At 39.9% G+C, this 25,034-nt stretch overlaps 1 protein-coding gene across 1 annotated transcript; it reads left to right on the top strand.

The window, feature by feature from the left end:
* Nucleotides 1-780: 780 nt before the first annotated feature.
* On the top strand, nt 781-1,323 carry LOC147436800 (uncharacterized). Its single transcript, XM_086486477.1, has one exon. It carries the CDS (start codon nt 781-783, stop codon nt 1,321-1,323), a length of 543 nt encoding a protein of 180 aa, XP_086342603.1.
* Nucleotides 1,324-25,034: the final 23,711 nt, after the last annotated feature.

Raw genomic sequence — 25,034 nt, 5'->3', positions numbered from 1 at the left:
TCTGCTTATGATTCCAAAAATACCAATATTAGCCGTGTTTAAATCCTTCAACAGTGGTTTTCTATTTAATTTTACAAGATTTGTACAATTTTTAAGGTTTCAAAAACTGGAAACCTTACATGTTTAAACTACTCCCCGCGTCATGATCTTCGGTTCTTACAACAGGAGGAGTTTCTCTCAGACAAAATTTATGAAAAAAAACCATTATCTCATGAGCTACTGATTTTTATAGTGTAATCATTCTCGACGTCTGGATCGAATGTTTATCCTTTGCTCTTACCACAGGAATAAAACCCCTACATCTAGTGCTTAGGACTTGCTTAGATCCTTACAATGAGAAGGATACACACATTACACCATATTTTACATTAATATTTGTAATTTGTAAAATAATGCGTATTTCTATGACTTCGTCACATTCCTATTGATAATGTCTCATACATGCGAGGTTTTTGTTTCAAAAATCATAACATATTTCTTTATGATATGAAAATCATAATTAACATCATGCATAATCGAGTGCATGTTTTTGTGTATATTAATCATAACATATTTCTTTATGATATGAAAAATCATAATTAACATCATGCATAATCGTGTGTATGTTCTTGTGTATATTAGTCATAAATTACATTCATGTAAACCTGTGGTTTAGGGTTTAGGGTGATTGCCCAATGGTTGTGTTGTAAAGAATGACTAGAATGTGTTGTATTACATGTCACTTATACAGCTGAGAAGTTTTTGATTTTTTGTTTTTTTGTTTTAGCTTCTACGCACATCATGGGTACTACAAGCAAGATAACAAAATTTGAGCACAAATATGTCAAAGAATTCGTATGCACTCATCTTTATGGATTACGAAGTAATCACCTCCAGGAAGTCTTGCAAGAGTCCTCATACAACTCATTTTTGGATGAGTTATGTAGTGCTACATATGCAGCACTAGTTGCAAAATTTTGTGGTGCTTCGGGTGGGATTGAAGTCCTTACAGGTGGTCAGTTGGGCCACGATGTGAGTCGAATTATACGGAAAGTTTGCAGAGTTGCAGAAACCCTTGAGAAGCAAATCAAAGGGAAGTCTGGCTTCATGGACCGCATGAAGGAAGTAGAGGTCCTCTACAGAAGCATGAAGCAACAGGGAAAGAGACCAAGGATTGAAGAAGATCCCAAGGATGTACCCAAAGTGCCTGCCAGTTCGGAAGTACCAATCTCTAGCAATGATCCAATGCTGCCCAACATGGGAAGTTTAAACCCATGCAACCTCGTCATCATGCGGATGGCTTGCATTGAATTTCCACAAATTGGCAAGCATTGGAGAAGGTAGATACGGCATGGTCATGAAGGTGAAAGTCAACCATGAAACCTTCACAGATGAATTTTACGCTGACAAGCTAATGAAGGGTGATGGCTAGAAGAGTGCCAATGACATAGTGTTGCATGAAGCCACAACTATGAATATCATTCATAGTGGAATCATTACTGCTCTAGAATTGGCGAGGCACACCACGCAAGCGTCCACCCTCATATTCAAGATGTGGAACGGTGGAAACCTCGACCACTGGCTAGAGAGACTCTAAAAGGAGGGGAAGAATGTGGTCATGAGCAAGGGTTTCAGAGACACCGAGGGGACCGTTGAAGGCATCAAGAAGAATATATGGGCTATCATTAATGGATTGCTCCGTACCTTCATCTTTTTGCACGCGAATAACATCACTCACAATGATGTTCATGGGAGTAATATCTTGCTGCATTTTGGATGAACTGGAGCATATGTAGGCATATGTTATTGGGGTAGTGCAACCTTGTTCCCCACAGAGAACACATTTCCAAAGTTTCCAGATCTTCTCCCATCGACAAGGGAAGCGTGGGAGCAAGCGATATTGGTGGGTGGCTCCCGAATATATATCAACAAATCCTCCAGTCTTCACGTGCAACCAAGATATCTACTTCCTTTGTAAATACATTCAAGAAATCCTGAAATATCTACCTAAGGATGATGACACTAATTATATCGCTTTCCTCAGACGCTTTCAGGAAGTGTTGCGCACTTGTGTATCTACCAATCCCACCCAGCACAAGTCCTCACATGATCTCCTTAGCATGTTACAAGGCATTAAGCATGTTGGTTGGACACTCCCAGATAGTGCAGGCTTGAGGCCATCCAATGATTGAAATTTGAAATCATACCTTGTAATTTGCAAACGTGTCTATACTTTGCAATGATACAATTTTGTCTTGTCTCATGTCCATTGATTTGAAATTTCATGCTATTTTATTACATTGTTGTTTGACAATTGATGAGAGAGATGTGAATTTTAAAATTGTGTGAATGTTAACATTGATTGTAGTTTTTTAATCAATGTGTATCTATTTTTTTAATCTAAATATTTATTGTCATGTGATTCGACAGGAAATGGTAGCCTCATACGCTCCTCCCAATGTCAACGGTGAGCTCGATCACGACGAGTCTCAACACATCCTCAGAGAGGAGAGCATGGGTTACGGGGCTCAAGACCTCTCCTCATTCTTTGTTGAGGCCACGGAGCCCGAAGGTTTGGAGGGCAAACCAATGAAATTGGAAGGCGTACACAAGTGTTGTCCCTCTTTTCTTGTGAAAGATGTACTGTTCAGGAGGTCAGGTCGTGCCAAGGCAATGGCACCATTGAAAATCTTAGATTTGCAACACAAAGGGATTGCGTGTGTGTTGCTCCTAAGCTTCATCCAAAAGAAGCACAGTCTACCTAACAATAATCAAGTTTCCATGTACTTCATCCAGCTGGTGTCGGACTTGGAAGAGCTAAAGAAAGGGCACAAGCGCGTCGTGGGGAGGTAGATCCACTTGCACGAAAGAGGCTAGTTTTGCTCCTACCAGATGATCATGAACAAATTGTTAATATTGTGTCTCAAGGGGCTACACTAGCTAGCCAAGGAGACAGCATTTTCTCTCTACAAGAGAAGTTGGCATCCAAAGAAGAAGAAGTAGTTGTTTTAAAGAGGAAACTTGCCAGATATGAAGCATGGTACGGTCCTCTCTCTCCCTTGCCTAAGGAGGCAGGACCAAGTCACGAGGCAAATATTCAAGAAACGGTGGATATACTTGAGGCAGCATTGAACGTAGATCTTGAAGAAGCATTGGATATCACAATTTCTTAAAGACATTGTAGACTTTAGTTGAAAATTTTAATGGCAATTTATTTCATCCTTTTTTGAGACGCATTGTATTATGGCAATGAATTTGTTTTGGAGTTGCTAATTGATGACTTCGTTGAGAGTCAAGCAATGTCTTTTTATTTGATTGCCTAACAATGTCCTCAATACTTATGTTTATGCAAATTCTCTTCAATACTTTACTTTGTTGCTACTAAATCAAAAAAGTGAGATATATAGCTTGATAGGGAGCTACAGTGAGAAAAAGTGAGATACATTATCATGAAAAGATGCTTACCCATCTATCACATTGAAGGTCCTTGGTTAGCTCGCATGTCTTCTTGATCTACACTCACTTCTTCTATGTTGACTGATGACGCATCTGTCATACCCTTATGTCTCTTAGGAAGAAGTCCTGCCTATTTGCATTTCTTTACATACCCTGCAAAATGGACCCATATGTCATTAGGTGGTGCTCAACATTCTTTCACATTGGGATTCGTGCCGAATAAATGTTCTTTGATGTGAGTTGCATTGCATGGCACGTTATGCCCACAATGTTTGCATTCCAAAAACGAAATGGTCTTGCCTCTCTCTTTTTCCTCCACATACGACCACTCTTTTCCTCGAAATTTTGGTAATCTTTCACATCCTCTATAGTCACCTTTACATTTGGACAAGCTCCATACAACTCCCTTGATGAGTTCTTTGCTGCACAAATCATCCATCCATGATTTGTATCAATTGGCCATTTTCCTTTTTGATAAAGACTCTTTGACATAAGGTTAATCTCTGACCCATGATCTATCAGCGCAATATATGGCTCTTCTAAGTCTTCCACTTTAACCAGGGTCTCAATAATTGCTCTTGTCAAGTGATTCTTCAAGTATTAAGTCTTGTGAATGGTCTTGACTTCATCTTCATCATCCAAGAAGTGAACATGTTTTACTCCTCCCCTAGACTTGTAGCATCTAACAATAGTTTCATCACCTTGATTGCCATAGCCCTGTACTCCTTGTGCATTTAAAGTCTCTTCTTCACCCTGTACATGGATAGATTTAGTAAGAGACTGCCGCTTGCTCTTGATGAAATCAATTATCTCTTCATGGAACTCCCTCTTTGCTATTCCAAGGACCTCCCTCAAGGTAAATTCCACCTTACTGTTCAAAATCCTCTCCTCCAAAACCTTTTTGAGGTCATTTGCTGCCTCTATATAGATTGGAGTTTGTAGGCCGGACCCTTTGCTTTAGCTTTCATTGCATCCTTCTTCTTTTCTTTAGAGGCTTCTTGCATAGGCACTTCGGGGATAGGTATCTATTGTGGGGAATTAAGGTGATCTAGGAGGCACTGTGTTATTTTTTCCCCCACTCTTCGTCGCCCGTTTTGAAGACCCTTCATCCCCATTCTCACACCTACATTTCTCTTCAACAGTGGCCTCATTTGCTTGACATTTAGCAATGTATGTGTGCACTGACAAAGAGTCCACAAGGTCATTCTAGCCTGTTTCTAGCTGAATACAATCTCCAGCTTCATACAAAACCTCTTTACTCATTTTACCCTTCATAGAATATTCTATTGCACATGGCCATAGCTCTCCAATCCCATAAGATTCCTCTTCTCTAGTCTTGAATGATCCTTTACCTTAATAGGCTCCACCTTTAGCCCATAGGCAGCTGCTTCAACCATTGAAATGGCATGGCTAATAGCCATGTCCTCAACTAGCTTCTTCATCCTGCCTTTGCCAAAGTTTGTTCCCAAGAGCTTACTTGTTTCACTTAAGTGAATCTTGCCATCTTTAAAGAAAACAAGCTCCTTTTTCAAAGCATCTTGAAACTTTCACAATCCCTCCTTACATGGTCGGTACTATCACACCATATGCATCTATTTACAAATCCTTCTCTGTTTTGAGGTCTTTGCACTGTAGATTGACCTGTTGGTTGCCCCTTCTCTTCTAGCCCTGTAAGGTTTAACTTTAGCTCTTGAATTCCTTTAACAATCATCAAGAATGGATTTGTCACTCTTTGGAACCACAATCACAGGCTTCATGGGACTCTCGAGAACACTTGGGGCTTTTGGGGCTTGAGCAGGGTTGACGATTATCTTGTCTCTTTCTTGTTGTCACTTGGCTAGCAGTGAAATTTCATCTTTGACCTTATTCCAATCAGTCTTTAAGCCCTGTTCTGCATCCTTATCCTCAAGCAGTAACTACAGCTTCTCTTGGATCTCTTTGCCTAAATCTTGCAAAAGGAGCTCTATCTTCTCTGAGTTTAGGGTAGCCTTCTCAGTCCTTGAAAGTTAATCATAGCGGAATTCAAATTCCCTTAGCAGTTTGGTAGGCAAAAGTCCCTCTTTTGGCCGAACTACCCACTCTAAAAAAGTCCCCTTTGTCACCCTTTGGAAGTCTTCCATAAAATCCTCTTCTTTCAAGGCTAATTTGAATGCTTCCCAAGTTGCCCCATGCTCATTTATAACTCCCCTTACATGCTCTCTGACCTCAGGAACCACAACTAGCTCAAAACTTTGCACTATCTCTGTTTCGGGCACTCGATGAAGCTCCATCTCCTTTACATATCCACAAAGATACTTTTCTACATATTTACCTTTGAATTGGTCCACTTTCTTCACCACAGATTGAAGCACTTTGGTTGAGGAAATCTCCCCCCTTTTTGCAGCTTGTTGCTGCTCCATAAACACTGCAAAATCTTGAAACATTTGCATTATGACTAGATCAAACAGAACCCCCTAATACTCTTGTTGCTCCATAGCTTTAAACCTTTGTTTTTATACCTTCAATGAAGCTTTTGAACCCTCACCCTAGTCCACTTCGTGTCGGGTTCACCAAAATTGTGTCAAGAAGTGCGGAGTGCGGCTAGGAAAGCGTCGAGCCTCTGATTGTGAGAGTTCATAGCAAAATCAAGCAAGTCGTAGAAGATTTGAGGCTAAAAACACACTAAAAAAGAACAAAACTCCAACCATCAAATCTTCTCTTTGAAAAAGAACCAAGATTAACTTAAAACTCTTGTGTGTGTGATGATGACTTGGTGTAGCCTCACTACCAATTACACAATTGCAGTGCTCTTTCGCCCTGATAAAAACCCTATACATCTCAGGGGGTTCACTATGTGTAAAACTACCATATCACGTGCGTTCAAGGCATGTTTGTAAAACCCCTTATCTGTGAATTTTGTTAAGAATATAATGTACCCTTTCTTTTAAAATCTTAAGTTTTTTTCATATTTGAAAAAAAAAATCCCTTTTATATATATATTTTTGTAAGTTTCAAGAACTTTAAATACCCTTCTGTTGAACTCACGTGATAGGTTACATTTTTATTAGGTGACCTACCCGGGCTATACATACACTTCAATTCTCCGTTGTAGCCATTTCATGGAAACTTAATAACTTCATTATTCATTTCCAAGTAGGTATTTGAAGAGGGAAAACCCTATTTGGTGGCCTCACAGCTCAAATACAGGGTTGGAACAGCACGAGATTGCACTAGCATACCATAGGTGCAAGTTTTGTATACCTTCACAGAGGAGACTATAGTGCTGATATTTCACTTCTAAAATGTTCCCTCACTCCTCATAGTCACGGCACCATGAATGATGTGGCATTTTCAGCCATTTTTACCAATTTTGGGTCATTTTTAGCCCAAAAATGCCCTTTTTTGCCCGTAAAAAGCCTAAACGAGCTGGGAAAAATCCCTAAAATTGTGAAAAAATCCCATTGGGCTTAAATTTCATCTTGAAACTCATTTTTCAACTTGGCAAGCACTCTGGATGCATCTCTTATGCCTGCGCATGAAACCTGCTATTTTTGGTTGAGATCACCCGCATTAAACTTTCTAGGCAAAACAAGCGTGCCACTTCGATATACTTGAAATTTGTACATTTCTAAAGCACAATATGCATATATTTATGTGAAAAGGCATGCCACAGTGCCACATCTAGGGCCTCGCCTGCCTGGCAAGGTATGTACATGAGTGTAACCGTGGCATCTATTTTTGCATACATCACACTATGTACATCATAGCATTTGGTCCCACACAGCAAAAGCATTGAGAGTGAGGTAGATATTTTAGTTTCACATTACGGCAACGCTTTTCATTCTCTTCAGCCCAATCTCCATTATGCACCCAAACGACTTTTCCATAAGAGACCCAATCATTATAGTTCGGTAGTTGTTTACATTCTTTACATCCCCTCCTTTATGCAAATTCTTAGCCCAATTAGTACTCCAATAATAAGGCATACCATGTTGAAGTGCAAGGTTGAACATATCACACATCCACTCATGGGTAAAATCTCCCGTCCATTTGATTATCTCCGGCTTGATACCTTGAAGATCTCCCGCTTTGCGAGTGGCCAACTATTCAAGCCCACCACATACATCCTCAATAGTAAAAAAAAGAGGGCATACATGGGAGTGAACCATAAAATGGTATTTTTTCAGCATTTTCTTGCTCATATAATTGCCTAAATGTGTGTACATATCCACAAGACTCAAGTTATCAAAATTCTCAACCCGCTTGCCCCTCAAGTTTCTCCAAAATCTTCCACATGCATGTACCTTTTCTTGGACATGAAAAAGTTGTGGCTTTACTTCCCATCTTCTTCTCTTATTTTGAATAAATGCCTTGTATGTATACAAATGACTTTGATAGTTGTATTTGTCCATAGTTGCATCGAGCTTATCAAGGACTTTCGAGCATTTTGACATTCTTTATCAAACCACCTTTTGCTTGATCTATCTTTGTTGATACCGTGGAGATGCTTTATGGCAAAGCATTCTTTGGCACAAGAAAAAATAACTTTCTTGAATGCTTCCCATTTAGTTTCCAATGGTGCGTCATATTGAAGCTTTGTCATCCATAACTTTTTCTCAACCATTTCAATGTACATTGATACCCGTTTGAAATCCATACATAGAGATAATTTCTCTTCCCTTTGGATGAGATTATCATGTTTAGTTGCTTCTCCACATGAAAGGTCAATACATAAGGTCCGATGGTCAGATTCCGGGGTCCATTGTCCAAACATAAAATTCTTTATGCAATACATGATGGCTTCAAAGAGTAGCATATAGTCAATCACATTGTCCCCATTATGTTTCCTACATGTAAATCCATTCGTTCCACTCCACAAAGATACACCATTGGCAATGAGCATACCCGTGCTATTACACATGTGTAAAAGTAACTTCTCATAGTGATCCGATTCTTTCTCATCCATTGAAGTACGATCATACAAGTGAACTTCCTCCAACTCCCTTGAAACGTATGGCATATCAAATTGTTGAGCATCTTGTTGCAATGTTTTTGTGTGAGCATTCATATCCCCAAATACAATAACATCACCTTCACCTTTGAAATGAGCAATGTACTCTTCTAAATAAAAAAATGGATGATCTCTGTCCATGCAAGCATAAAAGGGTGATTCATCATGAGGAATGTAACAACCAGCTACAAAAATAGTGCTCTTTTTGGTGTCATAATTTTCAACCATACATAACGTTTGTACTTATCATCTTTCACAATTGATACAAAATCTTCCAATCCTTTCTTAACCATACATGCTACCCCTCCTCATCACTGCTCACTTAATGTGTAGGCTTCAAATAAGCTTAGCTTGCATTTCTCTGCTCTTTTTCCCATCATGACAGCGGAGCTACACGACAACGGCCAAGAATTAGGGGCAACTTTAGGGGCCTCGCCGGAATATTCCTTTTCGCCGGAATATTATGGCCGGACGGTGGTCGGAAAGTGGTCGAAAAAAAAAAGTTGACATTCCGAACACATGAAGCTTTTCAAGCACTTTTTGCACCTAATGAGACGTACACCACATTTGACGTACATGTAGCTGCTATCAACACACTGCAGGAGATAATATTCTGGACAAGATTCTCCTCGAGCACTTACTTTGCTGCACTCCAAATCTCGAGCGAGAGCCAAAATCTCCCAGATGGCACTCCGTACGAGCGGACCGGACTGGCACGGAACCGGCCCTCGGTGAATCTTTAACTGCCCATATCTTGGCAACCGTAACTCCGATTACTGATCTGAAAAGACCGACGTGCTCCACAAAGTGAGCACTTCAGTCCCGTGCATTCATTTCATTTCTGTCACCTCAGCTGCAGTTGCCCAATCTGGTACGGATCTGCAATCGACTTGAACTTTAAACTGCCATAACTTCTTCACCGTAGCTCCAATCGACGAGCCGTAAAGACAGGCCGGTAGAGCTCATCAAGCACTACAGTTTTGGATCATAATATTCTACATGTGCTCACTTTAATTATAGTCCATTTTTGGCATCATTAAGGCATCAATTGGCCCTTTAAAACCGCATCTGGCATACATTAATCATTGGACTTGGCCTGTTAACAAGCCCTGATCACTGCTCACTTAATGTGTAGGCTTCAAATAAGCTTAGCTTGCATTTCTCTGCTCTTTTTCTCATCATGACAGCGGAGCTACACGACAACGACCAAGAATTAGGGGCAACTTTAGGGTCCTCGTCGGAATATTCCTTTTCGCCGGAATATTATGGCCGGACGGCGGCCGAAAAGTGGTCAGAAAACAACCGTCCGTTGGCCGGTGGCCGGTAGTCAATGGCCGGTGGCTGGTAGTCGAAAGTCAATGGCCGGTGGCCGGTGGCCGAATTCAAAAGCGGACTTGTCTTCTCAAGGGCGGCCACACATGGGCGGATTGAAGGGTCCGATTTGGACTTATCTACACAAGGGCCATGGCTGCCTCTCATGAGAGAGGGCAGCTCTTTTGGCCTATAAAAGGAGGCCATTTCTACGCACATTTCATAGTGTGAAGTTGATGCAACAAGGTGAGTTTGAGGTGGTGAGAGTGAAGCAAGGCGGGAGCTCCATTAAGGGTATAATCCCTTTGTAAACTACTTCTTGTTTTGAATTACTAAAGCCATTGAGTGGTTGCTTTCCCGTGGACGTAGCCCACATTGGGTGAACCACGTATATCGTTTGTACTCTCTCTCTCTCTCTCTACTCTATAATCTCGTGTATGTAAATCTGTCTCTCTCCATTAAGTAATCTACTCAATTATCTATTTAGCTACGTCATATTTCCTAACACTTTGTCCTTTGCATCTCTTGCAAGGAATTGCTTCATGATGGAAACTCGTAGAGCTTTCCATGTCTTTGGGGCTTCGTTGTTGCCACAAAAGCTAGCCCACCATTGACGAGCCAATTTTTGGAAGTGCATAGCTACATGCCGTAGCTTGGAGGACTTCGTGAAGCCCTCGTCTCCAAAGGCCGCATCAAATTTCTGGATGAAGGCCAATACTTTGTCGGTAGAACCAAAGGTGTCATCATACGTGAGAAAAGACATACTCTTTCCTCCCTCTTTGAACTTCTTGAGACTTTTTGACCTTCACCATGCAATGTATGATTTGCGATGTCCTCTCCTCTTGTACTCTCTAGGAGAATAGCCATAGCTTTGGTCGAAAGAGGACGAAGGTGAAGAAGAAGGAGAAGAGGGTTACCTCTTTCTTTCCCTTTTCTTCCTTTGTTTCCTCTGTTCCCTTTCGGAGTGATGAGGAGAAGGATTGTGGTTTGATCGTTTCCTCTTGGGAGGTGTTGGCGATCGTCTAGACCGCCGTCTTCGTGGAGCCACATCTTTAGAGGAACTTAAAGATTCATTACTTTCTTGCTCTTTGGATTCCTCCTCTTGTATGGGAGAGAGTCTTCTTTTGGGGGTCTTTCAAGAGGCCTCCTAAGCCCTCTCTCCAAGAGGAGAGAGGGCTTAGGAGCGGAAGGGAAACACCATAAGCGCGAAGTTGTTGAGTAACTTCGGCTTGCAAAGCAAGGTTGCCCATAGCTTGCTGCAACCTAGTAACAAGATAATTGACAAACATGGGGGCATCATCATTAGCATCTTCATGTGAAAATCAAAGTTATCAATGCTCATTCTACTCTCTTGGTTATTGTCATCCATGCTAATAAAACTTATGTGTTTACTTAGTGTATTCTTTGGAAATTCAAAACCTAAGTATCTACACCCACGACTCGAATTGTTTAATTATAGAGAGTAGTGGGGTGGGTATAATATTGCAAAATTGATGAGGGATAGCTCCTTTCAAACTTCTTATGGCTCAATAATGGTAAAGCCTTAGGCAAGTCCAAAAAGACCCCATTATTATGACCAAATCTCCCGAGGTGTGCACCATATCCCACATAGTGGACTCAACAAAATAGATAATAGATCCCAGTCCCACTTACCCAAATATAATTAACATAATCAACCACTAATAGGCTACTTAAGGACCTCTTCTTAACATTAGTTATGTAATTGGACACTAAAGTGTCCCGAGACACTAAAGTGTCCTGTTTTTCAACGAAGTTTTGGCCATTTATTTGTCAAGCTAGAAAGAAGTTTTGTACACATTACTTCTACCATAGGTTGCTTATGAGGGGAAGAAAACATTGGATTTTTCTCCATGTCAAAATATAAGCCCTATGGATAGAATTGTAGTAATTTCTAAGTCGTAAGTTTTTGTAAAATTTCAAGTTGTTTTACCAAAAAATCCATAAAGTTCTTATATCTTTTTGTAGAGATAATCTTTTTTATGTTTTTAAAAGCCAAGTGCTAGTACTTAGTGTTACAAAACAATGGAATGACCTTTAAGAAATAGTTTCAAATTGAAGTGCAAGTTATAAACATAATTTCATACTTGAGCACATGCTGACTAAGAGCATAATTTTGGTCTTTCAAAGGTACGTCCTCTCATGGAATTGGGGCTACTCTACTGCAATTTGACAACATCAAATGACTTTATATGTTAAAACTAAGAGACTACGTATTTTTTTGGCTCCCTAACTTACTTAAATTTGTTGGAATTAGGGTTGCAGAGAAACGCACACAGCTTGGAGAACATGAAGGAAGCTCAAGGCACACAATAGAGAGTGTGTTACTTAGTGTGCAATGGAAAGATAGATAGCCCTATAGTGATGGGCGTATATATGTTTCTCAGGGGAAAAAACCTCTTAAAGAGGGAAAAAATTCCCCGACGGTCCTAGTGTGTTCACACACATCACTACCACATGTATATGGTAACAAATCCCCCCTGGAGTGATGCGGTGAACGAGAGCTGGCACATGAGTAAAGGAAGTGCCATGCCTTGAGGACATGATCAGTCCACAAAGGGGAGTAAGCGCAAAGATTTGAGGAAAGCTTCAAGCTTCTCACGAGACAATGCCTTTGTGAAAAGATCTGCAAGGTTGTCCTGTGTTGGCACATAAGCTAAGCATATCTCTCCTGCTGAGAGCCTCTCCCTGACATAGTGTTAATGCACCTCAATGTGCTTTGAGCGAGCATGAAGAACTGGGTTCCTCGAACTGCCAATGCGCTCTAACTGTCAGTGTAGATAGTGTTGGTAGTGTCTTGTCCAACACCCAAATCAATCATAAGGCGTCTGAGCCATACACACTCAATCGTAACTGTGAGTACTCAGCCTCACAACTCAAAGTGGCCACAGTAGGTTGCTTCTTGCTCAACTATGATATACATGAACTGCCAAGCATGAAACAAAAACCACTTGTGGACGCTCGCATGTCAAAACAACCAGCCCAATCTGACTTCAAAAAAGCATGTAAGTCTGGCGGCAATGATCCCCCCTTGGGATAAAACAAGCCAAGATGTAAAGTGCCACTAAGGTAGCGGAAAATCCTCTTGACAGCCTGCCAATGCTTAGACCCTGGGCTATGCATAAATCTGCTGACCTGTGAGACTTCAAACTGAATATCTTGCCTCATGTTGCATACATAAATGAGGCAGCCAATAGCAGTTTGGTAAAGAGTGACATCAGCAGGATCGCCAGCATCATGTAGACTCAACTTCAAACTTGTTTCCATGGGAGTGGCAATAGGTTTGCAATCCTCAAGTCCAAACTTACATAGAAATGTCTCTATGTAAATTTTCTGAGACAAGGCAATACCACCATCACACTGCTTAAATTGTATACCCAAGTAATGATGCAATAGCCCCAAATATTTCATCTTGAAAGTAGAATTCAAATCAGCCTTAAATTCAACAATATGTCTCTCATTTGGTCCAGTGATCAGCAAATCATCAACATAAAGAACCACAATGAGAAGTACATCACCCTCACGCTTTACATACAATGTGCTTTCTGTTGGACTATTACGAAAGCCTTGTTTGACCAAATGAGTGTCAGCTTTCTCATACCAAGCATGAGAGATTGCTTCAACCCATACAAAGCCTTCTTACATCTGCACACTTTGTCCTCTTGTCCTTTTATGAAAAAACTGCGAGGCTGCGTTACATAAACTTCCTCAAATATGTCACCATTCAAGAAAACAGTAACAATGTCTGATTGATGTACATCCCAACCAAAATGAGTTGCCAATGCACATAGAAAATGCACAGTAGTCATACGACAAGTGGGAGCAAAAGTCTCTTCGTAATCTATGCCTTTTTGCTGTGCATAACCCTTTGCAACAAGTCGAGCCTTATCTCAATCGATCTCACCATCCGGCTTGCATTTCAACTTGTAGATCCAATTCGTACCAATAGTCTTCTTGATAGGAGGCAAATCATATAAAGCCCATGTGTCATTTTCTATAAGTGTATCATATTCTGATTGCATGGCAGCCATCCAATTTTTTGAATTCTGTGCTTCATCAAAAGACAGAGACTCCTCAACATCATGTAAGCTAGACACAGCCAAAGCATAACAATCTGATGCATAAGATGCATGGCGAGAGCCTGAACGAGTATGACTAGACAAAGGTGCATCCAACTTACTGTCACACAAAGTGTGCACCAGCCATTTTGGCATACCTCTAGCCTGCTCATTTTCAACCCTTTCCTCATCAAGTACATCATGTACATCTGCATCAGTAATAGGCTGATCTGTAACATTTTCAAAAACCCCCATAGGTTGTACATTTGCCTCATTGGAAATTACATTCGTATTTCCACCACTGAAAAGAGGCAACAAAGTGTCATAAATGTCTTGTGAGCTTACATGACTGTCTCTAGTACATGACAGCAAGGACTGAACAGAATCTTCCACAAACACTACATCCCGTGAAACCAGAATACGTTTTGTTTGCGGATGATATAACCTGTAACTTTTTCTTTCAGCACTATAACCAACAAAAATACATTTGACAGCCTTATCATCCAATTTTCTGCGCTATTTTTGTGGCATCAAAGCATATGCCAAACAGCCAAAAACATGCATGTGCTCAATAGAAGTCTTTCTATCATGCCATGCTTCATATGGAGTAATAGACTACAAAGCTTTTGTAGGACACCTGTTATAAGTACATAAGTGGCACACATGATGGCCTCAAGCCAAAAAGAATGCGGCAAAGCTTGACTTTTGACCATACATCGTGCCATTTCCATCAGTGACCTGTTTTTCCTCTTAGCAACACCATTTTTCTGAGGTGTATAAGGCACTGTACATTGGTGTTTTATCCCACGACTAGCCAGAAATGCATTAAACTCATGAGACATATACTCCCCCCCTCGTTCGGAATGGAGGGTGCGCATAGTACATTTCAAGACATTTTCAGCCATAGCCAGAAATTGTTTGAAGCACATAAAAACTACGGACTTCGCTTTAAGCGGAAATACCCATGCATGCCTGGAGTAATCATCAATGAAAGTCACGAAGTAAAAGTAATTGCCCAAGGACGGAGTTTGCATGGGCCCACAAACATCACTATGAACAAGCTGCAACCTGCATGTGGCCAGGACTGAACCATCCTTTGGAAACTTAGAACGCTACATCTTACCCAAAATACAGCCTTCACAAACACGTTTGACAAGTGCTTCAAGAGGCGGCAAAGAAGCAACCATATCATATTTTTGCAAACGCAGCAAACTGGCAATTCAGATGACCAAAACATGCATGCCAAAGTTTTGCATCTGAATAGCCCTTGAATCTACAGCAACATTTGCAAAAATTTTCCACACTTGTCATACAAAGTGAGCTTATACATCCCATGGCACAAAAGGCCAGATGCAACAATTTCATCACCAAAACTGAGATCATGAACAAATTTCATCTGTCATCCACAAATTTGACTACAAGTCCAAGTCTAGCAAGTGCAGATACAGACAAGAGATTCTTCTTGATCCCAAGTACATAAAGTGCATCAACAAGTGTGAAGGAACTGCCATTTGCAGCAGTAAGCACAATCTTTCCAACTCCCTGAACCGGATAAGAGGCATTGTTGGCACAAGTGACTGAATTCCCATGAGGGACAGGCTCGAGAGAGGTAAACAATTCACGTTGTGAGGTAATGTGCTTTGTAGCACCACTGTCGAAATACCACACATGTGAATCTGCAGCAACTGACAAGTATGCATCATGGACAACACGATTGTAAGTGCACTCTACGCTAAAAGCCCATTCTGCATCAACATCAGCAACACAGTCTCCTTTCAGAGAATACTCAACAATGGTTGCATTTGTAGTGGAACCAGCATTTGCAGTGGAACCACCCTCTTTCTTCTTAGCCTCTTTGGCCTTCAACTTAGGACACGACTTGATCAAGTGATCGTTAGCTTTATAATAATGGCAACGCATCTTCCTTTTGCCCTTATCACCAGAATTTCCAGACGAAGTTCTGTTAGTAGAAGCATTAGGAACAGAAGTTTTTCCACTCGCAGCAGAACCATAAGAAGTGGCTGCATTGCTGTTACCACCCTTTATTTGAGAAGCAATAAAATCATGTTCAATTGCACACTGTCTAGTCCTGTTTTTTCTGGAAAGTGACTCTTGCAACAGCAATGTGCATAATGCATCAAACTTGACAACTTCTGGATTTCCTTGGGTCATAAGTCTCCAAGTACTAGCAAAAGTCTCGTAAGAATTTGGTAAGTTATCAAGAACAGTATGCACAAGGGAATTGTCTGAAATAACTTCAACCTGCAGAAATAAGTTGCTCATTGATATCCTTGACACTAGCAAGGAAAGTGTCCATATCATCTTCCTCATGCATAATCTTCGACTCCAACTCTTTACGCAGCAAAGCAATTTTAGCCTCATTGCGGCTTGCATAAAGACCTGCTAGAATATCCCAAGCCTGTTTTGCAGATTTTGCTAAACGAATGTGAGGAACAATGGTGCGCTTCAAAGACAACACAATCAATGCATGAGCCTGCGCATCCTTTACATCCCAACGAGCTTGTTCTGCCATAGGCAAAACAACTCTAATAGCAGCAATCATTGCAGCAAGACCTGCAACATCCTCAACATCGCCTACATCCTCAGAACCAGGACGTACATCAATGCCCTGCACAATGTTCTAGACACCCTTTGACACAAGAACATGTTGCATCATATAAGCCCACATAGGGTAGTTGTCCCCATCCAACCAGTCCTCAACAGCAAACATCTTGAACACATCTGTGTTGTTGTCAGCCATGGTAAATGTTGCACCTGATGTGAAAACTGCCCGAAAATAGGAGAAACGGAGCGGGAACAACACGTGCTATATAGCACAAACCGTAGAAGACTAAAAGGCACCTGTTATGCAAAAAACAAACACTGACAAAAATTCTGCACAAAATGACAAAATTGCCTATGCAGACCTGCTATAGTGGAAACGGAGGCCGAAATGAGCCCGAATCAGAATGTGAGCAGACTAAGCTCTACGAGTACTCCCAAAAATTTTGTCGACCTGCGAATGCTTGCCAAAGCTCACTGAAATCGAAGAAAGTGAGCAGGCATGTGCTGGAGCAGCTGGCGACTAAGCCTGGGAGGACCCAACCTGCTCTGATACCAATTCTTGGAATTAGGGTTGCAGAGAAACGCACACAGCTTGGAGAAGGTGAAGAAGGTCAAGGCACACAATAGAGAGTGTGTTACTTAGTGTGCAATGGAAAGATAGATAGCCCTAGAGTGATGGGCGTATCCTAGTGTGTTCACACACATCACTACCACATGTATATGGTAACAAAATCTTATCACTTACACCCTATCTTGAAATTTTGATTGTGCAAAAACTCTTGAAAATCTTGAGTCCTCCACAATAACATTGAACCAAGGTTTTAGGTATCCCATTTGTATTCATATCATGCACTTTGATACATTTAGTTGATATGTGTGGAAAGTTTGAAGTTATCGGAGGTTTTGAATACTTATGTATCACAAATTAAAATATCAAAATTTTTGCACAGGCAGTTTTGAATATTGGAAATGATCAAAGAATTGTTTCTTACCAAAGCACTTCTACTTGCCACCTTGAGTCCTCATTGGATAAGGTAAGCAATGTACCGCATCTAAAACTCTAAAACACATCAAAAACATATTTTTTTCTAAGCATACAACTACATGCTTGAAATATCCATATCAAACACGTATAAGAAGTTCCCATTATTTTATATACTCTCAAGTAAAGTTTTTTGCACATGAAACTTGCAATTATCTATAGCACAATTGTAGAAAAGTTGTGTACAATTTCCTACAAGGTCGCTTCATTTTTCCTTGAGCTTATAAAGTTGGTTTGTTCAAAGCATCAATCACAGTCTTATGAGGGTCCACTTGATGAGTATATTTCTTGATCATGATAGCTTCTAAAATGCAAGGTCATATTTTTCAAAGATCCTCTAGCTAACATATTTAAGCATATCAGGAGGGTTTTTAGCCAAGAGTGTTGGTGTAGGCTCTCAACTCCTCTACTAGCTTGGAGAGGGAGATGGAGCTCTTGCACTTTGCACTTCACACAATGATGGGGTGTGTGAGTGTGTGTGGGAGACTATACCCCCCAAGCAACCCCCTTCTTGCTTTGGTCGACCTCCCCTTGTAGCTCATGATTGAAGCTCATTGGACCCTTCCAGGACTAGCCAATCACATGAAAAGGCATGGGACAAGTGTCCCCCTTTCCCCTTTGACAGAGAGGACTTGATAAATGCAAAAAAAATTAATTCAATTAACTAATTTAACATTGGACCCCTTGGGAGGCGAACCAATAGGCTTTAGGCACACCATGAGGGAAACATGGGTAGGTTCTTGACATGTGTCCTTGCTGCCTCTTGAGGCTTGGGCTTACCTTGTGTGTGTGTGTGTGTGTGTGTGTGTGTGTGTGTGTGTGTGTGTGTGTGTGTGTGTGTGTGTGTGTGTGTGTGTGTGTGTGTGCGCGCGCGCGCGTGCGTGTGTGTGTCTTCTCTCTCGTCTCCCTAGCTTTAGGACTCGCCCGCTCATGAGTTGGGAGGTTGTTGACTTTTGGAACACAAGCACCTTAGTCACCAAGAACAAAAAAGCACCTCAGTCTTGGGTAGTGTTCCCACAAGAACCTCAAGGTCCCTAGTCGGAAAGCATGACAAGCACCTTAAGCATCTTAGTTAGCAAGCATGACAAGCACCTCAAGCTTGGGCCGGGTTCCCACCTCAAGCTGAGCCCTAGCTTGCCTAAGGTCAAAGAACTTTTAACACTAACCTTTGGAGTTCTTCAATGAATCTAACCCTAAGATCTTTAAGCTCCATTGACTAGCCTTACTCTTTCACATATCATCTCTCATTTGGACGCCTTTACCATTAGCCCCGTGTTGAGATAGACCCCTAGGCACATGTCTATATTCTAACCCATGTTCCCATCTATTCTCCCACATTAAATGATCAGTTTAATATGAGAAAATCATTGGGTTGGTTAGATATTATATTTGATGACACTACTAGTTCAAAAATCATGTATTTTATCTATACATGCTACATTGCATTCTTTCTTTTGCTCATTATATTTGCTTGCAAGTAGTGACAATGAAAATTAGTTTCTCATAAATTATGCGTGGTTTTTCTCAATGAAAAATTAAGCATGAAGCTATTATGTGTTTTATAAAGAGATTACCAACTACATGAATAGCCATCATGTGGAAAGCACCTGTAGCAACTTTAGGAATGGAAAAAAGAAAAAAAAAAGACATTGAGAAAGAAAAAATACCTATTTGAAGACAAGCAAAAAAAAACACAAAAGAATAATATCTTTATTTGGTGTGGGGGGTGGGGGGGGGAGAGAGAGAGAGAGAGAGAGAGAGAGAGAGAGAGAGAGAGAGAGAGAGAGAGAGAGATGGGAAAGGCTAGCTTCAAAATCATCCTTTGGGGAGAGCCACTGTGCATGCACACCAGCTTGTTTTATAAGGAGCCCTGACCTTCTTGATGTGCCTACACTAAGAAGCGGATATTGTTACTCTTGGAGTTTTTTTACTGTAGAAAATGGGTAAGTGCTACAAGCCCATCTACTTTGTCAGTAGGGTAATAAGTTTTCGAGAGATGACCTACACTAAGGCCGAAAAGTGGGTGATGACTTACTGTTTGTAGGCCAAAAGCTTAAAGTGTACCTTATTGTTTGCAAATTTGATATGCTCACTTCCAATAATCTGTTGCTTGAAGTTCTAAATTTGAAGTTGGGGAAGTGTATCATGAAGTAGGTGTTGCAGTTGTAGGAGTTTGAGTTTGGGTTCTAGATTGACCATACCAACAAGTCTAGCTTGGAAAATGTTTTGGTTAACAACTTACAAGAATGCAAATTTTTTGATGTATCCAAGGGTAATATGAGAAGAAGAGAGTGAGAAGCATGACATGCAAAGGGTGAGTGTTTCTAAACTAGAACATAAAACATGGATGACCAAAGGGACAAAAGTTGATGAGAGAAAAATGCCTTTTGGTATATGAACTTATTGAGTTGAGCAATTGACTTGAAATACATGTTCTTGCAAGGTGAGTGCTTGGGAGAAACAAAACAGGGGTGCCTAATGCAAGTACTAAGGATGTGATGGTCTATATGCATTCAAAATAATTTTCAAGAAAACCATGTAATACAGTGAGAGTGGAGTTGATTGGACTTCAAAGAACAAAATTAGCACATGTGACATCAAGAGTTGTCTCAATAGTTTCCACTCTTTCAAGAAGGATTTTTTATGTAAAATATTCTCCACTCACAACTCATAGTGCTATGTGCATGATTTTCTCTCAAACCCTTCTCCTTCATTCCATTAGACTTAAAATACATTGACTTTGACAAATTTTCTCACCTATACTAGCATGATTTACACAAGTTAATTATCCTCAATTTTGCGAGCTTGAGGAATTACTGAAAAAGATAATACTCTTATATCATAGTGAATATTACATGAAGATTGATCATCCATTATATGAGCTACCCAACTCTAATTATGCCAAAGGATGTTTATGCATCTTGGTGGTGACAAATTGTCAATCCTACCACAAACCTTTCATCAAGAATTGGTTAGTTTGAATCTTCAAATAGAGGAACGTTGAAGGAGAAATTTCACAGTTGATCCATACTTGTTTGATTGTCTTTGATTCTTCCACGTGAGTAGTGGCCTATCCTTCTTGGAATCTACATAGTCCCTTGTTTGCTTGATCTTTAGATAGGCATTTGTATAGGATTCTTTGATGTTGGTGTAAGCCTTGCTTGATGAATTTTATTTAACACTTGATTTTGCTTCTTTACAACACTTGGGAAGCTATATCCACATGTTACCATTGTAAACCCCTTGTGCTCTAAAGAAGATTGACTGGAACAATATGTTGTTGATGCCTAGCACAAGGTCCTATTGACCTAGTGTAGATGACTTATTGGGTATTGATTACTGCATGGGTAGTTAAAGGATTAATTTAACAATAAATGCATACTTTTTTTGATGTCTTGGAATTTATAGACTCCATTGTTTCAGCTTTGACCTCTAGATAGGCATTTGTATAGGAGACTTTGATGCTGATGTAGGCCTTAAATGATGTCCTCTATTTGGATCTTGAATTTGCTTATTACAAGAATTGGGAAGCCATATGCATGTGTTACCTTTGTAAAACCCTTGTGATTTAAGTAGCTTGACTCGAACAATTTGTTGTTGTAATACTTAGCATAAGATCCTGTTGACCTATTGTAGATGGCTTCTTGTTCTTTGGTACTACATGGGAGCTTCAAATCCACTTTTCTTCTTGTATTCAAGTGTTGAGAGGTAAAAAGCTTCGAAGTTTTTGCTGCTTTCTTCTAGCTTTGCCAAAACTTATCCCTTCCCTGCTTGATGTTTTGGTGGTGCCTTAGTTGTGTGGGGTCTCTCTACATAGGATGTGACATGTGGTTTTATAAGAACCCATCAATGTCTCTTCCATGCTATATTAAGAAGCTATCCATCCAACATGTGCTTTTCCACCCGTGCTGTTGTGTGGATTTTCAATCCAATATTCTTGATCATTGACTTGACCATAACTACTTAAACACTTTCTGGATTTGTCTCTTTCTTTGAGATATAATGAGGGATACTTTGGTTGATAGACCTTATATTTCCTATTTGAGGCTTGTTTTGGTGAGCCATTCCTTGGGCCTATCTTCCACTAGAGGTCCTTGATATGAAGCTCTATCTAGTTCAAAGGGGGGGAAATGTGAATTAGTTCCTGAATAGCACTAGTATTGTGCCATCATTGTTGACAAAGAACCACCTCTTTAATAATTTGTCTTGTATCCATCACTTGATATTCCAAATTCTCTGCTTTTTATTGTTTTGGAATGCTTATTTCTTTGCTTTATCCTTCACACATGTTATCTTATTTGTGGGATGTGTCATTTTGTTTGTATGTTTGATTGGTTCCTTTAACTCTTGGGTGACCACTAAGAAATCTCTTTAGTTGTGACCAGTTGAGGAGGACTATACTTGGTTAATCCTTCATCTATTGTGGGTTTAGCAATGCTTGGAGCTTTATTTATAGTAGCATGACTTTGATATGTTCCCGATTGCATAATTATCTTCTTGTTCTCCATGGCTTGACACCTTTGAAGAGCTGAGAGTTTTGGGGTTTGGGTGCTAGAAACATACCTAGAACAAGATTCTTTTGCAAATTTTTAGTTTTGATCACATCAACTTTATCTTCCAATATATGAAAATCAATAGTAATGGAAGAGTTGACCCACCCCTACATTGTGCTAAGATATTTTTGGACATAAACATGAAATGTGAAACACTATCAATCTTTGATTCACCAAAAAACACCCAAATATCATATGACATGAGATTTTATTCTAGCTCTGAGTTGATTTGATCCTGACAAAATAGTATTTTTGTCCAAGAGTTCCAAACCTGACACTTTGTAGAAGAGATAAACCATTTACTTTGTTGATTGGATCCAACTTTGGCATGGTCCCTTTGGTCCTTCTCCCTTTACTTTGTTAGCAGGTTGTGGTCGCAAGAGATCTCATCCATTAGATTCACTAGTACCAGCTATGGTGGCAACCATGTTTGTGCTTTCCTTGAGATAGCTATTTTCTTTGGTCTTTGGTAGCTTCTTGCTCATTAACCTCATGTGAAATCACCTCTAAATCTTGGATTTTGTTGACTAATGCATGCTCTAACACCGCTTTCATGGTGCTTGCTTTGCATTGTCAGCTTGCATTAACTGAGTCTCTATTTTGCCCTCAAAATATCCATGGTGCTTTTTGGTAAAAAATTTCATGCATCGTTTGACACCTTTTGGTTGGTTCAAAATGTTAGGCAATGGTAATGATATGAAGATGTATTTTACCAGAATTTGTACATCCATCTGTAATCTCAGATGTCTAAGCACTACTGGTCTTAGATGGCTCTTACAAGCACTAGCAACAAGGTTGGAGTCTTCAAAAGTAATTAGACATCTATTTTTGTTTCATTTTCCATGTACATGCATAATTGCAAAGATGGAATGGAGGCTCACAAGATGCATTTGAAGAGGAAATCAATGGGCCTACTAGTTCAAAAATCATGTATTTTATCTATACATGCTACGTTGAATTCTTTCTTTTCCTCATTAATTATATTTGCTTGCAGGTAGTGACAATGAAAATTAGTTTCTTATAAATTATTCTTGGTTTTTCTCAATGATAAATTACCAGCATGAAGCTATTATGTGTTTATGTTTTTTTTTTTTATAAAAGAATTACCAACAGCCATCTTGTGGAAAGCACCTCCATTCATAGCAACTTTGGGAATGGAAAAAAGCAAAAAGGAAAAGACTTTGAAAAAGCAAAATTACCTATTTGAAGACAAGAAAAAAAAAAGACTAATATCTTTATTTGGGGGGGAGGGAGAGAGATGGGAAAGGCTAACTTCAAAATAATCCTTTGAGGAAAGCCATTGTGCATGCACACCAGCTTGTTTTAAAAGGAGCACCCCTGACCTTCTTGATGTGCCTTATAAATGTATGTGTGAAACCAAAGTAGAGTGCCTCTTAAAAATGAATTTATCAGATTTGCAAACAAGGGCCGGGCGCTTTTCATTAAGTATACTAAATTTTTTGTTTAAACTGCCAATGTTAATTAAAGCCACTTTTGTCCATACTCATTTCAAACATATCTACACGATGAATATTCCTCAAGAATCTTCGGAAAGCTGATCTAGAACCTCCTCTGATTACCAAAGCTATCTCGCTCGTTATCAAAAAGTGAACTTTGGGAGAACTTCAAATAGGTTTTATAAAAGAAGCACTACCAATTTAACACATATAGAACATAAAGGTAAGAATGGAAAACTCATGTGTCATGTTCTACACAGCATTGTGTGTGTGTGTACACGTCTTGGAAAAGTGCCCAAGGGACATTCTACGAAAGCCAGTGGTCCTGTGACACGACTACCTCCACATATATTCATTGGAACCCAAGCTAATTATATTGTGAAGTTGTGACTGTATTTCGTCAATTTCAAAGGTCCGTTACAATGACTATAGTCTTAGTTCATAATTTGCACGTAGGGTAACACATTAATAGGTGTGATATTTGATCGACCAGCTTTCATGGTTCATCATGCCAGCTCCTTCAGCAATAGAAAAGAATTGACAAGCATAGCTTTGGACATTCTTAACAGAGCTCTTAATTTGGTGTAATGTTGAAGCCACTTGAATGCCAGTGTAAAACCCATCAATGTCCATTCCCATTAAGAATTGAGTGCCTCCTAAAGCTATGAAATCATTGATGCAACTCTGCCTTTGCACATATTCATGGGCCTTTTACTTTCCATCCATGTGGTTAGATAACCCAAAATTTCGAAAAACATGTAGCCTACAAATCGTACCATATTTAAGATAATTTTGAGCAAAAATTATCCTTAGTTTTTGGTGTTTTTGTGTGTTGAATTCTATATGATATCAAGAGTGCCTTGGTGGATCGACTGGCCCTTGATTAGGTGGCGATAGTTGAAACTTCTCATCGTGTTGACAAATTATAGAGCTCCATTGCATTGATCTTCTATATCCATAGTAGGTCCATGAAGGGTGCTCTAATTCTCATACACAATTTAGAGCCCCCACCTCTTTTTGTCGAGATTCAAGGAATCATGTGAAGAATGACCTAGAGGAGGTTATGTGACACTCATGAGCCCATTTTGCATAGCAACTCTTATGTGGAATACAATAATCTCATGTCTCAACAACCAACCACTAGTGTGGGCCTCCTCATGTGTCCTTGGGGTCACCTAAGGTAGTTTCTAATAATCTATCCTCAAAGGCTTTTATACATCACCAAGTACTTTAGAATGATTAGCTTACGTCTAGCACATAGTGGAGAGCATGAATGAACCATGAGAATGAGTAATGGGGGATTTCTAAGGATATGACATGTGAAGAGGAGATCTCCATCAATTGTACTTTTTCGTGAAGCCAATTCATATCCATAGTCCAAAGCCCAGCATTCCATGGTTTGGGAGGCCAATATACAATAATATAGGAAGGGGGAGAACCCCTTTTGGATTCTGGTGGCTTAATACGAATAAAATAGGAAGGGGGAGAACCTCTTTTGGATTCTGGTGGCTAAATATTATTGCTCTTCCTGGTAGTGAGTTGAGCCTTTGGATATACACAATAAATTATGGACAAATTCTCACAATAATTCCCACATTCCAACTT

The sequence above is a fragment of the Adiantum capillus-veneris genome, chromosome 17 (assembly GCF_014529385.1).
Source record: "Adiantum capillus-veneris isolate H3 chromosome 17, ASM1452938v2, whole genome shotgun sequence".
NCBI lineage: Eukaryota > Viridiplantae > Streptophyta > Polypodiopsida > Polypodiales > Pteridaceae > Adiantum > Adiantum capillus-veneris.
This window is presented reverse-complemented; position numbering and strand designations above follow the sequence as displayed.

Bases quoted from the DNA above. Each gene is read 5' to 3' on its own strand.
- LOC147436800 (XM_086486477.1), top strand. From the start codon at position 781: ATGGGTACTACAAGCAAGATAACAAAATTTGAGCACAAATATGTCAAA.